Here is a 24203-nt window from a genome sequence, read left to right as displayed (position 1 = left end):
GGGGCAATATTGCAAAAAGCTACATTCAAGATGTTTCTGACAAACCTGTCATTTTAATATTTTGTCAGTCATCACACAATGTGAAGACATTGTACCATATACCTATTGGGAGAATCATGCATTATGGCGGAGGCATCAGTCGCCATAGCGACATTTCTAGTTTTTTAAAGCAGTTGTATAAAAATGCATTGCAAATTGTGGTGAGATGCCAGGAAAACCACTTCCTGCTCCATGGTCAATTTTTTATGCCTCCCCCACTAGTGGTGCCGGAGGCATTATGTTTTCGGGTTGTCCGTCTGTCTGTCCGTATGTCCGTACGTACGTCTGTACGTACGTACGTCTGCATTCGTTTACGAGATAACTTGAGTAATATTTATTGGAATTTACCAAACTTGGTCCAAGTATAAAGTACGATGGGGCAATTACTTGATTACATTTTGGGTGAAATCGGCCGAAGGCCAAAGGTCATAGGTCAAGGTCAAATCATGAAATTGTATCCGTTTACGCGATAACTCAAGACTGGATCAAGCAAATTCAACCAAACTTGGTCTGAGGATGATGTATGATGGTACAATTACTTGATTAATTTTTGAGTGAAATTGGTCAGAGGTCAAAGGTCAAAGATCAAGGTCAAATCCTAAAATGTGTCTGTTTACGTGATAACTCAAAACTGGATGAAGCAGCTTTCACCAAACTTGGTCCAAGGTCGAGGTATGATTTAGCAATTAGTTGAGTAGATTTTAGTGACATTGGCAAGAGGTCAAAGGTCAAAAGGTCAAGGTCAAATGCTAAAAATGTTGCTTTTTCCTCCATATCCATGCAATGCCCAAAGGTATTTTCTTGAAACTTAGTGTAGATATGTACTACTGCCTAAAGATTCTCCAGAGAGAGTTTCATGTCATACGGTCAAAGGTCAAAAGGTCAACGGTTAGGTGAAAACGTCATAATTTCACTTTTCTCGCAAATGGTTCAATGTATCTTCGTGGAACTTGGTACATATGCATATACTGACTGGCAGGGATTATCTAGGGAATTTAGGGGTCATGGGTCAATAGTCAGGGGTCAAAGGTATAGGTCAGCTCCTCAAAATTTTACTATTTCCCTCATATACTAGATGCAATGCTTGCATTATTATTTTTAAAACTTAATATACATGTATTACCGTATTGAGATTCTCTTGGAAATTTTTAGCCAGAAGGTCAAAGGTTAAGGGTCAAAGGCCAGGTTTAAATAAAAAAAAAAACAAGTCTATTTTATACTGTAATTACACTCTTTCTTCATACCTTGAAAATTACTCAATGCATTTAACTTATAAAAGGGTCGGTCAGGAGTCAAGTAAAAATCCTCAATTCCCCAAATACTTGTACCTGCACTCTTAGACAATTATAGCAAACCTAGTTCAAGGGAAGTGAACATTAAAGATATTTCTGACAAACCTGTCATTTCAGTATTTTGGCAGTTATGTGAAACTGTCATCACACATTGTGAAGACATTGATGTACACCTATTGGGAGAATTATGCATTATGGCGGAGGCATCAGTCGCCATAGCGACATTTCTAGTTTACAAGTAAAGTCAAATGAAAAGTAGAAGTGTTACACTGTATGCCAAGTTTCAAAAAACGGTCTTTACTTTGTTGCACAGACATGCAAATCACAATTCTTTCACTTAATTGTCTGTTGATGATACATACAACCAATAGTTTTTATTTTACTGTCGTTTCCACCTTCAAATGCATTGTGGCTATTGTAACTTGATGCAATATGTTACAAGTCATACTTTTGCATGTGGTTTGAAATTAATGTGGAAGTTTAGTCGAGTATGTCTTTAGGTGGATGTTGGACTTGTGAGGTGATTTCATCGTGGCATCTATTAATGCACAAAGTTGTGTGGTTGTGACCACAATATTAAACTTCAAAATCTCTCACCATTCTTATACACCTTTGAATTTAATGAAATCTTATTCCCTCATCTACTCATTTAATAACATTGGATGTTAGGTGACAGATTTATGAATGTTATGTTAGGTGACAGATATATGAATGATGTGTACATTTCTTTGTCTTTCAGTGGCATTGCCAGACCTGACGGTGGTCACCAATTATCCTCGAGTGGACGCCAGCAATGCTGCTGATCTGACCATTTCTGTTGTCCGCGGAGATTACTTAGTGGATGGCGACCAGTATGATGTTAAGTTCAGCAGGCCGTTCAAGGTTTCCAGTCAGAAAAAAAGTTTGCCACAATCCAGCTTCAAGACCACTGAAGGTCAAGCAGTCGAAACACTGCATTTCAACGAGTCCACTCCAACGGAGGTCGTTGGAGTTTACAACGTGAGAGTGACTTGGAATGGACTTGAAACAACTTTCACCAGCATCGTGATGCTCTCAGAAGGTACATGAAGACATCAACCATGCAACCTCTGATGATTCATTAGAGAATCCAGATTAAATCCAGCCCAAATATAAGTTTATAGTCTGATAAGAAAGAGTAAAATATGAGTTCAGTGGTAAAATTTTAATCAAAATCAGGTGAAAAATAAGGAAGTTATGAAGTTGAAGTTGAAGTTTCGCTAATTTTTCAGGAAACAGTTCTTGGACAGTCAATGTGAATATGCAAATGGCAAAGTGAGCAAGTCATCCCCTCACAACTTGCCATAAGTTTGTACATAAAATTTTGAAATTTCCATCTTTTTCATTCAAACGCAATTATGTCGAAGCTCAAATCATGGTATGCAGAACTGTGTGTAACTGATCACTATTCTGAAGCTATTCAACCAGGAATAGCATAATGTTGTAGACTACAGTGACAGAAACATTGAATTTTTGTCATTTTTTGTACACAATCAGTGGAAAATTGTGAGGTTATGACATGGTTAGCTCACTGATTTGCATATTTATATCAACTGTACAAGAACTGTTAATTGCAGAAAATAGCAAAACTTCAAAATGTCATAACTTCCTGATTTTTCATCCGATTTCAGTCAAATTTTTACCATTGAATATGTAATACTTTACTCTTAATTCTTTATCAGCCTAACTTATATGTGGACTAGATTTCCCCTTTAAGTGTCCCATTTAAGGGAGACCTTGAGATGATTTTCAGACCTTTACATTTGATCAACTATAAATTGGTTATAATTTGTAGAGTTTCAGCACTAGTGATTGGGATGAGGAACTTTAATGTTTTCAAAATCTATGAAAAAATCACAATGAACAAGGATGATGACAGGGCAGCTTGACCGTAATAATGCATGAATGGGGGCTCAAGGAAGCAGTAAAAAAAAAAAGAGGAAAATATGCATGCATTTAATTTCTTCATAGGTCAATGTCTCTCATATCTCTCAACAATTAACAGGATCCATGTTATGAAGACAATTTCAATTTTCTTGATATGTGACTCATGTTTGCCGGCATATTAGTTGTATATGATAGTGCCTGTTTTTGAAAACAATATCTGAAATGTGTATTGAATCATGACAGTCAGCATGTACAGCTGTACCCTAGCATAATCTTTTTTCACCAGCACAACGACTATAGTGAGAATCTATTTGCTTTATAGCTCAAAACATTTCATCTGTTCAAAATTACAGCTGTACATCATATCGTCCATGATGCAGATCCTTACAAAGTTTTACATAAATGTACAAGCTAATGTAAGATTGTTCTTGTATAGCATACATAACCTCATTTATACAGACTCATACCTGCATCTGTCATCTGCAAGAAGTCTTGAAAAGGACATAAAATATTTCCAATTTATCTGTATTTGTTCACATACCAAATTTGCCTGGCTCATGGAGTAGAGACCTTGTGAATAGATTTGTTATATTTGGATGATTTTGAAGTACATGCCAATACAATGTATAGCCTCTTCTTTGGGCACTCAAAATTGATAAGTTTCTACAACTTTCTTTTTATGTCTCGTGAAGTATAAGGCTGTATTAAAACATGAAACTAACATTTGTTCTCATTTTGAATGAGAATGCTCCTTGAGCAATGAAGATGCCTTCCGCCACATCGTGTAGGTGGCTTGCTGATGTCATCAGGGAGTATGTACATTCTATCATTGAAATGTATTTCTTTTTCCTGTCAACCATATGGCAATTAGTTTGATCAATGTTATTTTTCATTACTTACCATCAAGGTGAAAGGCCACTGAGACCAATTGATGAAAAAAGTGCATGGGAATATGCTTTAATTTTTGCCTATTAAATGCATTCCTCAAGTATACAACATTACAAAGCCAGCACATCATTGAGGATTCTACTGCTGAGTTCCTTGTTTCACGTCTGATCTGTATTTAAGTTCTTCTATTTTCTTTCTAATTGCCTTTTGACGCCTAGCAACGGTTGAACCCGACAGAACTTTCGTCACTGTCAGTAAAGGAGACAATGTAACACTTGCAGTTAATGTGGCAGATGCTTCTGCTGGAATTCTCCAGACTGGCTATCTCCAGTGGCGTTTCAACAAGGTGTTGCAACCACAGTTTCTTGACCACACACATGCAGTACTGTCAAATGTGTCTGAGGAGAACAGCGGGGTGTATGAGTGCCATCTGAAGAACAGCAGGGGAAGTGGGACACACGCCATCATGTACCTCAATGTCAGCAGTGAGTGCCTGAATTTTTTTTTGAGATTGAAACCTTTCAGAACCACAAGACTCTCAGGGTGGCACACAAGGGGCTTGCATATGTTGCTGCAACATCCTTAAAAGCCAGCAACATGTTGCAGTATGGATTGTCCTCGAGAATTGGCGACATGCTCTAAATAAAATGCAGTCATGGTTGTGAAAACAGGTGCAAAACTTGAGAAACATCAAACTATGTATGCTTGGAAAATTTATGCGCAAAACATGAGACAGAACATTGAAGACAAGCAGCATAGTGAGAAATAGTCAATTTTTAAAGTCGCAAAATGTTACATGCTACGCGTTGGTACAGTGGACTCCTATTATAGCGAAGTCCTTGGGACCAGCAGTTTTCTGTCTATAAAATTTTGTTATAACCGAATAAATAAACAATAAGAAATATAGCACAGATATTGTTGCAACCTGAATTTCTGCTTCGTTGTAACCAGAGTTTTGTTATAAAGGGAGTGCACTGTAATGTGTTCTTCATGCACCTACAATTTCTGCAATACTCTCACATTTAGAGCTGAAAACATGCTCAAATTTCAAGTTGTTGACCACCCTGACTATGGGGATCTTCAGAGGGGGTACAGCCAGGCAGGAGATTTTGGCCACCAACCCAATGCAATTGACTTGTACATTTTGTATTCATGTGTTGAAGTGATTTTCATGATGTACCATGACACAGCTCTCCTCCAAAGAAGACAAAGCTTGCAGAACTTTCATTTGATTTTATAATCAGCCTTTTGAACCCTCTTTAACCGGAGAAAGTGGTAACTTGCAAGATGTCTGTTCTTATTCCATTTGTATTTGAAGACATCTTTAGTCTTAGATGTGAAGAGTACAGTGCCGTACAGAGTGAGTTTAGTGTGTTGGTGGCTTTCAAAAGATGCAAGCAGAGTTTGTTACTATTGCAACATCAGTCTTTCATTAGAATGATAAACTGGCTGTCAAACTTATGATAGAAAATACGATATGAGAAAAACAGCATATTATAAATCCGTAAAGGGATGGTATGGTATTGTTTTGTTTTTAGACATTTTGAGGTGATGTAAAGAGCATAAAATTCTAAGGGGGAATTCAGAGTTTATTTGATAAAAACTGAATTTTTTTGAGGAGGAATTCAAAGTTTATTTGATAAAAACTGGTTTTAGAGATATCCAAAAACAGAGTAAAACAATGGTCCTAATAAAAGGTGGGTCCCACCTTTTCTTTAAAGATGGCTTTGTTTTGGATATCTCAACCATTTCAAAACCAATTTTCAGAGCTGACTAATAAACTTTTAATTCCTCTATACATTGTATGCTCTTTCATATTTCATTAGAGATTTCTCATTATCTCAGAAATTTATGAAAAAACGTTCGAAACCTGAAGTCCCATCTCAACCGAAACTGTACCTGTCCAACCCTATAAGAAATCTTATATAAATCAGTTTTGATATGAACAAATTGTGTCATGATGCTATTAAACTTCTAGTTTCCATGCCTAAAAAAATATTTCCTTCTCTCTGAGTATTTGACATGCATGAGCCATAGTGGAAAGCTGTCGACTCTGTAGATAGAGACAGATGAATTAGTCTGGGTGCCAAAGCGACTTTTTGGGCCTAACCTTGTTTTACCGTCCACCCAATGTTTTTTGATGGTTTTACCCTATTTCGGGGTTGCTGAATCCGAATCTGGATGATGCAACTCTTGCATCCTTGAGGGTTTTGAGATATTCAAGATGGCCGCCAAAATGGCCGCCCGAACTGGAAATTCCCACGTATTTCCTTCTAAATGGTGATAGATTGAAAACAATTGACGGTTTTACCCTATTTCGGGGGTGCTGAATCCGAATCTGGATGATGCAACTCTTGCATCCTTGAGGGTTTTGAGATATTCAAGATGGCCGCCAAAATGGACGCCCGAACTGGAAATTCCCACGTATTTCCTTCTAAATGGTGATAGATTGAAAACAATTGACGGTTTTACCCTATTTCGAGGGTGCTGAATCCGAATCTGGATGATGCAACTCTTGCATCCGTGAGGGTTTTTAGATATTCAAGATGGCCGCCAAAATGGCCGCCAAAACCGAAAATTCCCACGTATTTCCTTCTAAATGATGTGAAATTGAAAATAATTGATAATTCTATCCTATTTGGAAGGTGCTGAATCCGAATATGGATGATGCAACTCATGCATCCATGAAGTTTTTGAGATATTCAAGATGGCCGCCAAAATGGCTGCACCAATTAAAACCAGAAATTCCCATGTATTTCCTTCTATATGGTGAGAAATTGAAAATAATTGATGGTTTTACACTATTTCGAGGGTGCTGAATCGAAACTGGATGATGCAACTCTTGCATCCATGAAGTTTTTGAGATATTCAAGATGGCCGCCAAAATGGCCGCCAATTAAAAACGGGCATTCCCACGTATTTCCTTCTAAATGGTGAGATATGGAAAACAATTGATGGTTTTGCCCTATTTCGAGGGTGCTGAAATCGAATCTGGATGAAGCAACTCTTGCATCCATGAAGTTTTTGAGATATTCAAGATGGCCGCCAAAATGGCCGCCAAATAAAACCGGAATTTCCCATGCATTTCCTTCTTAATGGTGAGATATGGAAAACATATCATATTGTGATAGTGATGTAGAGAAGTGTACTGAAATTACCCAATATAACCTGTCTTAATCCATGAGCAGTTTTAATCTCTTCATCCATGAACACTCAAATTGGTTATTTGGTTTATATTGATGGTCTTGATGACATTGTTGAAGACACGAGTGGGACATTTTTATAGTTATGCTTCAATTTTTTTTTTCAATTATGATGTAACATTATATATGTGTATATGTATAATATGTATACGTATATATAATATATTACAAACACACACGAGGGGACGGTCATATCACAGGAAACGCGAAAAAAAAAAATTGAGTAAAAAAACAAACGACAACATGGAAGGTAATAATTTAAGTATAAGAAAGTGTTAAGGAGTTTCTGTTCATACAGGACATTTTAGATGTCCCAAAACCTTCAAAGACCTTCGGGCACCCTCGTAATAGGGTAAGACCATCAATTTATTTTAAAACTTTTACCATTAAGAAAAAATATATTAACATTGGAATTCTGCCACTTACTTTGGCTGTCATCTTGGTCGTCTAAAAACCCTAAAGAATGGATGAATTTCAACAACCAAGTTTCGAGGGTACTGAATAGGGTCTAAAATTTTTCAATTTTTGACAGTTATATTGGCGGTCATCTTGGACATCTCAAAAACCCTTAAAAAGAATACGAAAGTTGCATCAACCAGGTTCGGACTCAGCACCCTCGAAATAGAGTAAAACCGCCAATTGTTTTCAATTTTACACCATTTAGAAGGTAACAGAGGGCTTACATGGAAAATTTCGTTTTTAACGGCCATTTAGGGGCCATTCTGGCGGCCATCTTTATTATCTCAAAACCCTCAAGGAAGCAAGAGCTGTATCCTGGAGCTTCAAATTCAGCAAACTCAAAATAGTGTAAAACCACCAACTGTTATATATTTTACACCATTTAGAAGGAAATACAAAGGGGTCTACATATGAATTTCCGTTTTGGGCGGTCATTTTTGGCGACCATCTTTATCATCTCAAAACCCTTAAGGATGCAAGAGTTGTATCCTGAGCTTCGGATTCAGCATGCTCAAAATAAGATAAAAACCACCAATGGCTTTCAATATATGGGAACTTCCGTTTTGGGTGGCCATTCTGGCGGCCATATTGAATATCTCAAAATCTTCAACAATGCAGGAGTTGCATCATCCAGATTCTCATTCAGCACCTTCGAAATAGGGCAAAACCATCAATTGTTTTCAATTTCTCACCATTTAGAAGGAAATACGAGGGAATTTTCGGTTTTGGCGGCCATTTTGGCGGCCATATTGTCTATCTCAAAATCCTCAAGGAAGCAAGAGTTGCATCATCCAGATTCGGATTCAGCACCCTCGAAATAGGGTAAAACCATCAATTGTTTTCCATATCTCACCATTTAGAAGGAAATACGTGGGAAATTCCGGTTTTGATTGGCGGCCATTTTGGCGGCCATCTTGAATATCTCGAAAACTTCATGGATGCAAGAGTTGCATCATACAGATTCGGATTCAGCACCCTCGAAATAGGGTAAAACCATCAATTGTTTTCAATTTCTCACCATTTCGAAGGAAATACATGGGAATTTCTGGTTTTAATTGGTGCGGCCATTTTGGCGGCCATCTTGATTATCTCAAAAACTTCATGGATGCATGAGTTGCATCATCCATATTCGGATTCAGCACCTTCCAAATAGGATAGAATTAACAATCGTTTTCAATTTCACACCATTTAGAAGGAAATACGTGGGAATTTTCGGTTTTGGCGGCCATTTTGGCGGCCATCTTGAATATCTCAAAACTCTCAAGGATGCAAGAGTTGCATCATCCAGATTCGGATTCAGCACCCTCGAAATAGGGTAAAACCATGAATTGTTTTCAATATCTCACCATTTAGAAGGAAATATGTGCGAATTTCCAGTTCGGGCGGCCATTTTGGCGGCCATCTTGAATATCTCAAAATCCTCAAGGATGCAAGAGTTGCATCATCCAGATTCGGATTTAGCACCCCCGAAATAGGTTAAAACCATAAAAAAACATTGGGTGGACGGTAAAACAAGGTTCAGCCTCTGTCACCCAGACTAAATTGATTTTTGTCAGTTTTTTTCTGGGAATGATAATTCTAAAGGTCCTGTTCCTGCTTTGCACATACCTCTTAAAAATGCTAACTAGTTGTAGATTTATACATCATGTATCAATTCTCTTCCTTGTTCTCAAATGGCAATGTCTGCACAAACATTTGTAAAGTAATTGAGCCAGTATTCGGCTGTAGCCTGATAATGCTGCACCAGTTTGGACCGCATTGTGCAAGACAAACCCAGAAGTGTTTTCCCTCAATCAAATGATCAGCTGAGATTCAAAAGTGAGCTTTGTTACGAGGAAGTCAACTTGAAAGAGGAAGTTAAATTGATTTTCGTGAGACCAGTGAAATATAAACTATGAAGGGGTAAAAAGTGAAAGAGAGAGCTGTGAGAGAAGAACTTTTTGTGAAAGGTTCCAATTTCCTCAAACTAGTACGTCTCATTAACTTCCTTCTTTCCTTTTCATTATTTATTTGTACAAATCGCTCTGTCTGTGAGGCAGTTGCTCACATCAAACATGAACCTAATTTTGTGTTAGTTTCCAAGTCAATAAATTTTGAAGTGTATTAAATCTATTTGATGCTAGTCATAATAAATGCATCATGTACACAGAGAAAAAACAATGTGTACATGTACAACAAATTAAAGGGACTGTACAGTACTGGTTGAGGTGGGGATTCATGTTTTGAACATTCCTAAGTGAGATAATGAAAAGCCTGTTATGAAATATGAAAGAGCATGTAATTTTAAGAAGGATTCAACGTTTATTTGATGAAAATTGGTTTTCAAATGGCTGAGATATCCAAAAAATGCGAATAATAAAAGGCGACATGCCACAACTTTTTTAGGATCTCTTTGATTCACCTTGTTTTTGGATATCTCAGCCATTTCAAAACCGATTTTCATCGAATAAACTTTTGATACCCCTTAGAACTGAATGCTCTTTGACATCTCATAGAGTGGTTTCTGAATATCTTGCAAACCGCTAAAAGCTAAATCCTCACCTCGACCAGAACTGTACACACCCTTTAAAGCCAGAACCACCTGGAAGCAACTTGTGCTTGTAAGTGATGAGCCCCAATCCAAGATGTTATTATAAACTTAATACGGTTCTTGTAGACAACTTTCAGCAACTCTTGTATGTATGATGTGGGCAAATGGCTGACATCGACCGCAGCCCAATAGTGAGAAGGTCGCTTGCTGCCGTGAGCTGCTGGGTGGTCATTCTGAAGAAAATGTGAACATCCAGCGGCCAGAAATCAAATCTGCGATTTCTTGCAACACATGCCTACATAATCACATATGTGACTGTGCATCACAAAACCAACAAAAAGTCACACGCACTGATTTTCTGTTTTATAGCTTAGGACTGAAAATAGGTGAAATGGATCAACCCAGTCAATCATATTATATGATAGAACAAGTCTTCTTCTACACTATACTAAAGTTTGGGATCATAAAATGAACAGGAACTTGTGTTTTCAGCAGTTTTTCTGAACACTTTTTGGTGGAATAGTGTGATTAGGTGTTTCTCAGAGAGTCCTCTTTTTATTTTTTTAAACCCTGTCCATATTCTTCACTTTCAACTCCAATATCAAACTTTAGAAAGAATGATGCTACTGCCTTGAAAGTTGGGATTAATCATCTACAGAATGTGTTCATAAAGCATTCTCAATTTCAGCTTAAGTCTGATAATCCCTGTATTGTTGTTCCGCCAGTGGTTAACATCCTGTTTTGTTGTTCCAATAATCGCCAGCACAACGGCTTGGTAAAGATTATAAAGCACTTGAATAAACCCTGTACTTCAGAGCCTCTTTTCTCAGTTCACACTTTGCAGAGTGTGTGCTTTCTTTCCAATATTAGGATAGGTTAGGAGAGTACATTTGAATTGAATTATACATCTATTATTTTAAAGCTTAAAGTCTGCTCTTTTAGAATCAACTCTTAACTGAAAATCCATGTCTGGCGACTTTTTGTTGGTTTTGTGATGCAGGGTCACATAATATTATTCTTGCCGCAGTCAGCTTGGTACTCACAGAGCTAAAGAGGAATATCATGCAATATTTATCTTGGGTTATGATTCATGCAGTGTCTTTCCTCTGTGTTTTTGATGTGTGTATTCTCTGTCTGCCACTGTCAGAATGCCCTTCAGGTATGTGGGGGGAGTCATGTGATCAGTCATGTGACCAGTGCCTCAATGGTGGGTCATGTGATCCTGATTCAGGTCTGTGCGTGTGCCCTCCGGGATTCATGGGGACCATCTGTGAACAAGGTAAGATGATGAACTGATTGGTTATGTGGCAACTAGAAATATCTGCACCAAAAGAGCTCTCTGTTCGCTGGTTTGAGTTTCAAGTGTTAACCCTAAAAGGGTCGGGAGTGGGGGGGTTGGGGGGCGGAATCTGCCCCCCCTCAACATTTCGCGCTATAATTCTGTAACGCGAGAAGGCCTCGTCGCGAAGCTTCTTGACTTTGTTTGTTCAAGTCTCGCGCAAATTTTGAGACCAAATTTGCGACGTCTGCGCATACTTTTGCGAAGCCACGCCCATTTTTGTAACGGAATGTCGCCCCAAAACGGGCACAATTTTGTGATTTTGTGTACATTTCCTATGGAAAACAGTGCTCTGTCATGAAAGTCATAGAAACCTGATTATTTTTACAATTAATCACTTTCATTGATTAGTTTTGTGCTAATTATGGTAGAAAATTGGTCAGTGACAATTTTCAACGAAAAAAACAAAGAAAAAACAAAAGTTGAAAAACAATGAAATACATAAGAAATTCTGAAAACAATAAAATACATAAGAATTGAAATGAGTTCTGGAAGTTTTTGTGATATACAATTGTTGAATATGCTAAAATAGATTTACAGATCAAAAATTAGACTCTCAATGCTTTTAATTAGGCTAAAATATGACCTTGAGCTTAATTTGCATAATTAATTAAAATTAGAAATTGATTGTTTCAAAACATCTTACATGACACAATCTTGTAGATTACGTATGACGCGGGTCTCACGCATGCAAAATTTCGTCACGATCGCACCACCGATGGCCAAGATCTCGGGGGGGGGGGGGGGAATCCATCCCCCCCCCCCCTCCCAAAAGCAAGAATTCAATACAGTGTATGCAGTTGTACTCATCAATATATACAGTAGTTGTTTAATATGGGTCTGAGGTGCTCTCAACATCATATTTTTTGCCAGTAAACTTAGTTGATAAGGCATGTTATTGAACAAATCTATCATGTGAAATTCGTTGAAGAAAAAAAAATGTGTATTTACTATTATGTATGAACTTATGATACTGTGATACCAGATCTGATACAATCATTGGATGTCCCAATATGACTTCAAGCTAAAAGAGTATTTAAACAGGTGCCTGCTTGTATGTTGCTAAAACAGCCGCAAAGAGACATAGATAAATACAACTTCTATTCATTCTACACTCCCGCCCCTTTCAATTAGTCCTTGGCAGGAACCGCTATGGGAAGAATGGCACCCTGTCTTGCGATTCTTCTGGAGACAACCATGCTGCTGGTTGCCGTGGCAAGCTGTTCTGCCTACCAGACCCCTTTGGGTGCTCCTGTGCTGCTGGCTACATGGGACCCGATTGCGTGACAGGTGGGTTTGACATTGAGACATGGGCATGATTCAATATCGACAGCATTTTGGACTCGTTTTCAAACCTGGACAGACTTCGAGCTGTCACTACCCGTATAAAACTAGGCATGCAAGCTGATTATTGACATCTTGTCAAAAATCCCCAAAACTTGTTGTAGTAACGTAAATCAGACCAAAACAAGCAAGCAAGGAAGCAAAAAAAAAAAAAAAAAAAAAATGGAATGAAGTGCAATACACCTTGGGGGGTGTTTCATAAAGCTGTTTGTACAGTTACGAACGACTTTCGAGTGACTGGTGATCAGTTCTTGTGCTGAATTATGGAAATTCTGATAAGCATAGCACATCAGAACTGATCACCAGTCGCTCGTAAGTTGTTCGTCACTTTACGAACAGCTTTATGAAACAGGGCCCTGTTTCTACAATCACATTTTTGTTTATGTGCAAACATGACTGGGAATCAATTAAATTGCATAGGTGAAGCTTGGTTCATAGGTATTTTTCAATCAAACATGAACAGCAAACATTTAGATATGAAACACATAGAAGAAGAAGAAAACAGGAAGAAAAACTATGACCTGTAATGTGTTGCCTTTTGCACACTCTGTGTGCCTGTTTATGCAGTGCACATGTAACACATGCTGTTGTTAACACTGAAAGCAGCCACTCACAGTTCCTCATGTGTTTGATTGACAGGCTCTCCAGAGCTTAACCCTAAAAAGACTGGGGGGGAGGGGGGCCTAAAAGGCCCCCCCTCGACATTTCGCGCGATTATTCTGCAACACGCAATGCTCTCGCCGCGATGCTCTATGACTTTTTTCTTTCGAGTTTCCCGCACATTTTGACACCAAATTTGTGACGCCCGGGGGTACGGTTCTGAAGTTACATAACTTTTTGTACATGCATGTGAGGCTGAAAATGGCTCAAAAATGTGATTTTGTGTACAAAGTCAATGCAAATTGAGTTTTTTCACATGGTTCATATAAATATGCTTATTTTTACTCTCAATGGCTGAAATTAATTTGTTTTAGGAGTATTATGCTTCAAAAAGTGTCTGCCACACATTTTGTTAAAGAAACAACAAAAACAAAAGGTCAAAAAAACAAAGAAATACATAAGAAATTCATAAAACAATAAAATAAATAAGAAATCAATTTTGATACCGAATTTTTTTTCAAGTACATTTGCTAAGAATGCCACAAAGAATAATTAGACCAAAAATGAGCACTTTCGGAGCTTTATTTACTGATTTAGATCAAAGAGTCTGATTTCTCACATAAATTAGCATAATTAATCAAAATAAAATAAAAGAAGACTATTTTGGAAAATTGAAATATACAATCTTGTAGATTACATCACACACTACCATTGTGCAAATTTCCGCGGCGATCGCGCAATCCACGGCCGAGATCTTAAGGGGGGGGGGCCCTTTAGGCCCCCCCCCCCCCCCCCAGTCTTTCGAGCTACCAAAATAGCCCAGTCTTTTTAGGGTTAAGACACGCCCACACCTCTTCATCCATGTCTTCCTCATGTGTGTATATTGTTAGATTCTAACCATCATGATTAAAAAAGTCTTGATCATGCTCTCACTTTTCTTCTGCTATATGAAAATGGTTGTCGACATATATACCATTACAAGTGGCACTCGGATCAATTCATGCGTTTTCAACATTGAGTACACTTTGAAGAGAAAAGAAAAATCCAAAATCCAATTGAATCAAAGGCTGTAAATAAAGCTTATGGCTTCATGTTGCTCATAAATGCGTTCTGTTTAGGACTTTTAAAATGAGGCAGGGTAGGCTATGAAATTGTGCAAGTATATGGAATTTAAGAGTTTGTAGTATAAGCAGCAACTAGATCTCTATACGAGCTTGGCGTACATGCATATGAGGCACTACTGCACTCTACTTCCTTATCCAGAGTGTAAGCCGGGTACGTATGGTGCCAACTGTCTACAAGAGTGCCGCTGCTACCCACAAAACGAATGCCGGAAGGACACGGGAGAATGTTTGGAGGGAAACCAGTGCGAAGGTCATTGGGTCGGTGTCAATTGTCAAGGTATTCTAATCAGCCTTCTCCACATTTTTTTTTTCTTTTTTTTTTTTTTTGGGGGGGGGGTATACTTTGGGTTTCCAAGTAAAAAAGATCCTGCGGTGTGTCTGTGTTGGAAAAAACAAAAACAGTGACAAAAGAAATGAAACCACTTGTCCACTGCCAAAGCAACAATGTGAATATATGGAATCGATGTTATTGTATCAACTCAATGGCAGCTGCCTTCAAAAATAATTAGTACACACACATACATGTACACAAATATATATTCAATACATATGCCATTGATTGTATATTTTCCAGTAATTGAAAGTCAGTGAGGTTCCATGATTGTTTACAATTACAATTTGTACATATCTTGCAGTGGACTTTATTATGGATCTAGACTAGATGCAACATAGAGAAGTTAACAAAGAAGTAAGATAATACTACAGTAAGTTGACTTTGTAATTTGTAGCAATCAATGTATTGTAGTTAATAACTTCATATGAATGTCTTCATACATATAAAATGATCATTGCTTTGGTTTCCTAATCAAAGGACTTGTCATTGTACTTAAGGAAAACCAAAGCTTGAATACACTGTATTGTGGATGAGTGAAAGCAGCAATATTAGTTGAACTCATTAGTGAAAGTTTGAGGAAAATCAGACAGTTGATTCATATGTTATGAATTTTTCAACGTTTGGTGCTGTCACCACTGGATAATAAAGGAGTCTACTACACTTCATGCCGTTATTATGGATAATATGAAGAAAGTAAGAAAGAAAATTCAATATATTTTCACTTTTCTATAGTAATGTCAGAGCACTTTACTGTAATACCTCTTGATGTCTTTCAGAAAGCAGGGAGAATAATATTACCCTTTATAGGATGTGTGTCAGTAACAAGTTGATAGAATGTGTACTTTTCATGGAAACTACAATTTTGTGGATTAATCCTCATTATTTTCTTTATATTGTTGTCTATAATGACATCATAAGTTGTAGTAGTCTTCGTATCCAGCAGTGGAGGCACAAAACTTTAAAGATTTATAACTTTTGAATTGATTGCCTGATTTTCCTCATATTTTCACTGATGTGTTCCACTAATATTGCTACTTTCACTCAATCCATATTTAGGCTATCATTGTCTTTAACCCCTGATTCTGTACACTGTATCTGACACTATTATGGCTGTATACTGTAAAAGTGGAAATTTTCGCGGTGTTGAAATTTTCGCGCATTTCGCGCAACCAGAAACTAGCGCGAAAATAAAAACACGCGAATATTTTTGCTTGCCATACGTTCCTGTGCGTGATGTCTTGATTCCGCGGAATTAAAAACACGCGAAACTCTTCTGACCCGGCCTAGCGCGAAAAATTAGTAGCGCGAAAATATCCACTTTTACAGTATATCTCCTTTTATTTCAAAGTTCCCCTCACTATTGTATTTGGAAGACAAGTGCACAGAGGTAGACTCCAACCATTCTGACTTTGGAAGAATAATGAACTTGAATTTTTGCCATTCCAAGCTCTTGTGTCAATATTAGTTGCTATTTCTCTACATGATTTTACTACACACAGCCTGTCATGGAAACTGCTCTTTCTTTCCTGTTTTGAGCCAAATCATTCCTACAGCTGTATTTTTCTGTCAGGAAGGTCAGGGGTCTGCTGAGGATTAAATTGTCATGCAAAGTCACAACTTATCACCAGAGTACTGTTAAGGGGGGGGGGGGGGTCATGCATGAGATATATTTTTTTCCAGCACCATTTGTGTCCAATTTTGGACTAGAAAAAAAAAAATGAGCACCTGCAAACACACATTGTCAAATTGAAGAAGGAATTGTTGTTTTTCCCCATCTTTTGAACTTCAGAAGGGCTTCATGGACATTGATATACAATGGTCATATAGGTGATAAATATGGAAAGATGTACACTGTATTGCACTTCTGCACTCAGAATAAAATCACCCTCAGAGAAACTGTGAATGCATGATGCAGCACTAATAGCCAATCTTGACACTGACATTAATCAATTTGCAGAGCTGTCATCAGCAATTGAAGACCAGACCCAAACTACTGATGAACTCTCGGCTTCGACTATGAAGTCGACATCACAAACTTTTCAACCTTCTGCTCCAGTGTCCATGCGTTCCCCGGCAACTGATGGGGTGCTGATTCCACTCAGCGACCTGCCACACTCTCCTACACCCCTCCAGCCGCATGAAGCCACGCCCACTGGGCAGTCATCGTACAGAATCGAGAGCTTCAATTTCACCAAGGTCAACGACGGACAACCGACCCTCCTCCTCTGCACTGTGTCGGGAGACCCTCTACCACCGGAGGAGAGCATCTCTGTTGAGAGAACCTCTTCTGGATCCTGGATGGGAGAGGTGGTCTCCCTGGGTAGTCATGGAAACGACACGCTGACATCAGTGGCCTACGCGTTCCAGGTGATGGTGAGGTCTGACAATGGGTCGCAGGGCTTCCAGTGTGTAATTAAGACACCTGATGGGGACATTGTCAGTGCTGAGGTTCTGGTCTCGGTGTATGGTAAGCTCTCACAACTCTCTCCCCTTGCTTTGGAATTTTCAATAGGTTGTGATATGCAAAAGTATTTCATCTTATTCTGGTTGACCTATTGCTTTAATGTGCAGCTTGCGTGAGCTATCCTTGGAATCACATGATTTAGGGATGGGTAAGAATACAATAAAGAGTATGAAACTTGGCACAAATGTGCGACACACTTAACAGTCTAGACATATCTTTTGGTGGAGACAGTGTAAGAAATATGTAAGAATAGCAGTAGTGGCTGGGTTATATTCTACCAAGCAACCAGCACGTACACGTAGCATGTTTTCAGACCAATTCTATTGAACATTAAAGGCATAATTTACCATTTGCAGATGAAAGCATTAGTGCTATAAAATAGTTCCAAAATGTGAGTTAGGGATAGAAACAACCGCTGTCAAAATTTGAATCCGTATAATCGATGTTAAGTGTTGTTAAATACACAAAATGTGAACAATAGTTATAATAAAAAATTTTCCAGACTAAACCGTATACAGTTACGGTTTATTGAGAAAAACCCTGATATCTCCTTATATTTTAGGTTTTATTGCAAATATTTCATATGGTAGGATGTTTTATGATACAACAGACCTACACATATGCATCAAATGTGATATCTTGAAAATTTTTGAAATCACTGTTCCCAAAGGTAAACTGGACCTTTAACAACTACAACGTGCTTTAAATGTACCATTAGAACTTACCGGTACTTAGAATTTTGATCTTCATGAGAACACCTCTCTCGATCAATCATATTTGTCTGTTTTGGATATGTTTCAAACACCTGAATTGATTTATACCACCTAAGAATTCAAACATGTGAACATGTTTATGATTAATTATGAATGCACAATAAGACAGAGAAGAAGCATAAAAGCGAGACAGAAAATAAAACAAGGAAATAAAAAAAAAAATGAAAAGAAGAAGGAGGATCAGGTATTTGCACCATGCATGCAGAATAAGGTGCTCTTCTGTGAGGTCCAAAGCTGATGATGAAACGAAAAAAAAAGGATATGAAATTGCTTGGCTGAAGTAACATATCCATTTCTTTTTTGATTAAATAGTGAATGTGGGATGAAATTGTGACTAAGAACAGAGTTTGCATAAATTGTGGCCTTGAAGAATTAACATACAATACTGTATGTAGACTGTTAAGAGCTATCCTTGCATGAGTATATGGTTTTAATGCCAACCTACTTTTAGAATAAGAAAATTGTTCTTTGTTAATTTTGTTCTTGGTTTCAGTTGTACTGCTGATGAATTGCATTGAGTTTCAAAAGCACAGCAGTGACATTGTTCAGATGCTTCAGTACTTATCCAATTGAGTACCTATAACAGAAGAATAGAAATTAAATTACAAGAATGTCTAGATTCCAATGATTTCCAACATCTCTTGAAAGAAGACAAATGAATACTATCAAACATGTCTGTTAGTATGGTTAGCAAGCCCTATTTAACCCGTTCTGTACAGGAACCTGATAGACCCTGTGCAAAGTCTATGGGGATTTCAGAATCTCGTTGGAAACAGGTTAATTGATGTAAAGTAAATCCTACATGAAGGATGTTGTGATATAACAGTTATTGGTCAAATTCGTTGTCATCATCAGTTCTTTTTGTTGTTATTTTTTGATATTTTTGATGTGAAAGATGGAGGTGCTCTATTCAACAAGGCAAAGCAGATGTAAATAGTGCGCCTCATCTATAATTGATAGCGAAATCTTGAATTTTTAACTGAAGGTCATGTGATAGGCAGTTGACCAATTGGATGGTGCATTTTCTTTAGGTGTATAATATTTATCAAAACATCCACATACCCTGTCTCTGAATGTGTGGATTTAATGATTCAAGTTCGGAAAAAAAAAATGCTGGTATTGTACAGTATGTGTATGTCATGGATATTTTCATATCTACTTTTGATATAAACAAGGATACAATATAAATATATAAAGATATTTATTTTTCTTTCTTGGTACACCCTTGGATATCAAAGTTGCTGTTCACTACTATTTAATACCATATTCAAAAGTTAAGAGTGGTAACTGACTAACTTGTGCAGATGTAGCCTCCTGCTGGAATTAGGCATTGCCCAATGATTTATTCTGAGAAATGGAAGTGCATTGAAATGCCCCATGGCTAGGCCCAAGCAGTGCCCTGTTGATGTTCCAGCAGTCACTGGCTCATCTCTCACTGGTGATTCCGGTGTATGATACACATCGGCTACCCTCAACAGCAATATTTTTGCTGTGCAGCTGAGAAAGTCAAGGGGTTTGTGATGTCAAGTCTGTTCCTCAGCTTGCCACTTCTAGGCAGCCCAAGCTCATCTAGATTTGTAAAAGCAGCTTTTAATACCATTTGCTTCTTCATGTTTCTTCTATGCTGTTGCTGTTTTCATTCATGAAAATGACAGGAACAAGATCAAGAACAAGAACAAGAACAAGAACAACAAGAACAACAAGAACAACAGCAACAACAAGAACAACAATAACCAATACATGTACAAGAACAAGAACAAGAACAACAACAACCAGAACAACAAGAACAACAAGAACAAGAACAATAACAAATACAACAACAACAACAACACTCCAACAATAACAAAACAAAACATAGACGTCTTGCAAACTTTGTAAAGAAATGTAGCTGTTTTCTCTAATGGAACTTGTCAAACAGATCGCCTTCTGTAACCCATGGTGGCTTTGATTTGACCTTGAATTGTGATCACTTGAGTAGGATGACATCTGCGTACTGAGTGTGTGTTGGGCAGAGAATATACAGAGTGTGCCCTTCTGGAATTCTAACTCTGCTTTGAAATTTCAGTGGCAATTATCAACCCATCGAGGATGGGCTGATTTTACTACAGCATGCATTTCCCATAGACATTTGCCCAAGTTACCCGGGACTCGTCCTCAAGAGGTTAACTGATGGATGTTTTTTTTTTTTTTTTTTTTTTTTTTTTTTTAGGGGAGGGGGATAGGGTTGTAGAACTTCCATTATGCTACTGTGTATGTACAGCTGTGTTTGTGTGAAATGAAATAAAGCTCCTTTGCTAACCCTGATTTATTTTGTTTCTCTTTGTTTGATTTGATAGAGCTTCCAGCCCTGGCCTTGTCCCCTAGAGCACCATCCAATAATGTGACTTCAGACTCGATCACCCTGAACTGGTTGGCCTGGCATTCCAGTACTGATGAAGGAGAAGGTCCAGTCATTGGGTACAAGGTTTACTACAGGGTCGCAGGTCATGGGTCAGAGTTCATGTCAGTGAGCATGTCTCCCATCACCGGGCTGACCACCACTGTGATGAACCTTACCTTGGACACTGAGTATGAGTTTGCTGTGGCTGCTGTGAGACAAGGGGAAGGAGGTGTGGGACCTCTTAGCCGCAGCCTCACAGTGAGAACCAAATGTGTCGGTAAGAGTGTAAAAATACTTCTTTCCATCCTTTTTCTTTTTTTCTTTCTTCCAGCATAATTTCTGAAGCGGAATAAAACTCAAATGTACAATGTATGTGGATTGAAGGGCTGCAGAAATATAAATAAAGCAGATTGGTAAAGTGTGATTGAAATTTGGCGATCTGTTCAAGAGTTCTGAATTCTTATGCGGATTTGGTACCCCTGCAGTTGGATAAGAAAAAAAGATATGGAAGTACTCATGATGTCGTTGTGGATTTAGACACTTTATTTAGCTTATCAACCAAACAATGTATTTGGGCAAGTCCAAGATATCGCGCACCTTACGTATGGGACATTCAGAGATTTCAAACCTCTGAAAAGTAATGAAGGAGCACTTGGATTTTATTGTTTATCATCAGGAGGACTGGTATCCCTGAGAAGAATATTGTGTTTAAGTTTGATGTCATTTGACCTTGGGTTAATGGTTTTATTAAGAAAAATATGCCAACTTACGTATGGGACCAGAGAAAAACTGGATTTTTCAAAATAAAGTTTGAACTGAAAATTCTCTGAAAGTACCTTACTGATCAAGTTCTGTTTGGAAGTGAAGAAAGGTACAATACTGAAGTATCTTCCAGCAAAGTTTCACTGCAAAAGAATAAAGCATATTTTCATGAAGTTGGTTTAATTAACGAAAGTACACCTTACGTATGGGACATGGCTCAACTTACGTATGGGACATTTGTCTTTAGTGCACAAATGCATTCATGGGAATGACTTTAAATTTCCCCATAGTGTCATATTCAGTTCCACAAATCATGCTACAACATGTAACAAAGGAAATAGACTTCTAAGTGGGTACTTTCCTGGTTCAGGTACCTAGCAAAAGCTAAAATAAAACAAATAAAAGTAATTACCAATTTACAATTAAATGTCATAGTTTGGATTCCGTCATGCATTAACACTGTCCTCATGATGTCTGCACATACAGATATAGTGTACTGACACTCTATTTCTAGCCCATTTGTAATTACTCTAGTCAATATTTTTTCATCAAATGAAAAAAAAAAATGAGCGAATTCTAGCTTGTGACCTTGATATAGCATACATGTACATGTACAATAACTAATTTGTAGTCTTGATAATTTCAACTTTAGAATCAAATGTCATGTACAGTGTAATTTGCAAATACAGTTTGAAGTGGGTACTTTCAGTAGCTCTAGGCTTACCTTGCAAGTTGTCTGAGTTTTTATAAAGCTTTTATAATTGTTTGAAATGCAGCACAAAACAACAACAACAAGAGTACTTCATTTTGCTCTGTAATCATCATGTTTTGCCATGTGAATTTTAGCTGAACTGCAAAATCAATCAAATTTTAATGAAAGTTTTAGATTTCAAGGAGATAGAAGAATGTATGTACCAATGCTGTTTTTTTTTTTTTTTTCAAATTGCTTGGCTTCGTGTCTATGAAACCAAAGACGACAAAATTTGTGTTACTTTGTACATACATACATGCTTGTGTAGCGATACAGGAAAGATTATCATTTGCACATTCAAATCTAGATTTGAAACACTTAAGTTACTCACTGATCTGCAAATTACAATTTTGAATAAATTCTAATAACCTCATTTGATCATACACTACCAGATTGCAATGTATGTTGATAATTGTGTAGATGTGGGGTACAAAGTAAGTATGAGTTGATGAAGGTGTCTCAGAGCACATCTGTCTCTTCAAACACAAAATAGAAAAGAATATTGAATTCCCTATTTGTTTGTGTAATTTGTGTTTTTAGCACTCCAACCACAGAACCAGTATTGATATTGTGGTTTATAGCAAATGTAAACTATAGTCTTCATTTTACAGGATTTTCAGAAATCATGTTCATGACCTTGATGTTAAAGTCATGACATATTCTGAGGGTGAGCAGTTGAAATATTAACAATCATATCAAAATAAAAAGTATTCTCATAGGGTTTTTCCTTTGCTATCAACTCTAGTAATGACAAAGTTACCTGCTCACACCTTAAGTGATTTTTCTTTTCAGTAAGACCTATAATGTTGTCATTGATGAGCGCCATAAGCACAATTGTTTTGATTTCGCTTTTGAGGCTGTACAACCTGTGGTACATGCTGAACAGTGTACTGCACCTAAAATGACACTCAGAGAATCCCATTCTTGGACAAAGTCATTTTGTAGAGAGGTAAAGTTGAAAATGATAACTGAATTAAGAAAATGTCCAATATCAAAATGTTAACGGGGAATGTTAATTTAAGACCAGCTGCACAGCCTGTAATGAAAATAAGAAAATACAAGTATAAATGAATATTCTTTATTTTCCTTTCTTAATCATAGAATGACTCAATAATGCTGTTCTTAGACTCTCCCTGAGGTCAACTGAGTAGGAGAGGCAGATATATAGACATTTCCTTCAGAGTAGGTGCAAAGATAACCATTAACCAAACAAATGTAAGGACATATAGCATTCATGTCAAAAGGCGGTTTTCCCATTCACTTTGCATGTAATGTCCCATACGTAAGGCATTTGTCCCATACGTAAGCAAACTTTAATTAGTTATAAGATGAAGGACTAATTAAATTTCCTCATTTAGTTTTGCTAATCTGGAGTTGACATGAATAAATTAGAACTTCCTAAAGTATGATTGGTCAATGTTACAAATCTTCAGAAAAAACTTAAAAAAACATACTCAAATCCTTACGTATGGGACACTATGTTCTGGAAAAGTGCATAATTTGCATAATTAATGTGCTGACCTTGTCTTACCAATTGCAGATTATACTAACTCATACAGGGGTCATGTCCATAAAGGAACTAGGTCAAGGACAAATTCAACTGATTTTAGATGAATATTTATAATTTGTCCCATACGTAAGGTTTGTTTTTGATTTATGCAAATCAAGGCCATATTTCTTGCATAAATTTGCATAATTCAATATTTTCTTTGCTGGAAATATATGATTTAACTCTTTGGCTACAACATGATATCAATAACTTTTTGATAAAATCAAGATGAATTTTGAGCATCTGAGGGGACATTATCTTGGACTTGCCCATTTGCATTAATAAAACGAAGTTAAACTTCATCAATTGATTAAGCAATTTGTACTGGATTTGGTGACCATGCATTTTTTTCCTTACCACGGTCAACTACATGTGCCATCAAACAATGAAAATATCGATTGTGTGCGAGGTATGAATAGAGCAAAAGAGGCTGCGCGCTGATTGGTTCATATAGACTCTTTTGTTCG

At 37.4% G+C, this 24203-nt stretch overlaps 1 protein-coding gene across 1 annotated transcript in view; it reads left to right on the top strand.

Moving 5' to 3' along the window:
* The first annotated feature begins 4001 nt into the window (after window positions 1–4001).
* LOC140236614 (receptor-type tyrosine-protein phosphatase S-like) overlaps window positions 4002–24203 on the top strand; it is a 66311-nt gene continuing 46109 nt past the window's right edge. Inside the window, exons 1-7 of the mRNA XM_072316535.1 lie at window positions 4002–4020; window positions 4343–4609; window positions 11464–11595; window positions 12790–12945; window positions 14863–15000; window positions 17015–17524; window positions 20631–20951. Of these exons, the coding sequence (XP_072172636.1) occupies window positions 4002–4020; window positions 4343–4609; window positions 11464–11595; window positions 12790–12945; window positions 14863–15000; window positions 17015–17524; window positions 20631–20951 (1543 nt within the window). The remainder of the gene's footprint in view (window positions 4021–4342; window positions 4610–11463; window positions 11596–12789; window positions 12946–14862; window positions 15001–17014; window positions 17525–20630; window positions 20952–24203) is intronic.

Source organism: Diadema setosum, chromosome 13 (assembly GCF_964275005.1).
Source record: "Diadema setosum chromosome 13, eeDiaSeto1, whole genome shotgun sequence".
NCBI classification, from domain to species: domain Eukaryota; kingdom Metazoa; phylum Echinodermata; class Echinoidea; order Diadematoida; family Diadematidae; genus Diadema; species Diadema setosum.
Note: the sequence above shows the minus strand (reverse complement) of the source record. Positions and strands in the feature narration are given on the sequence as shown.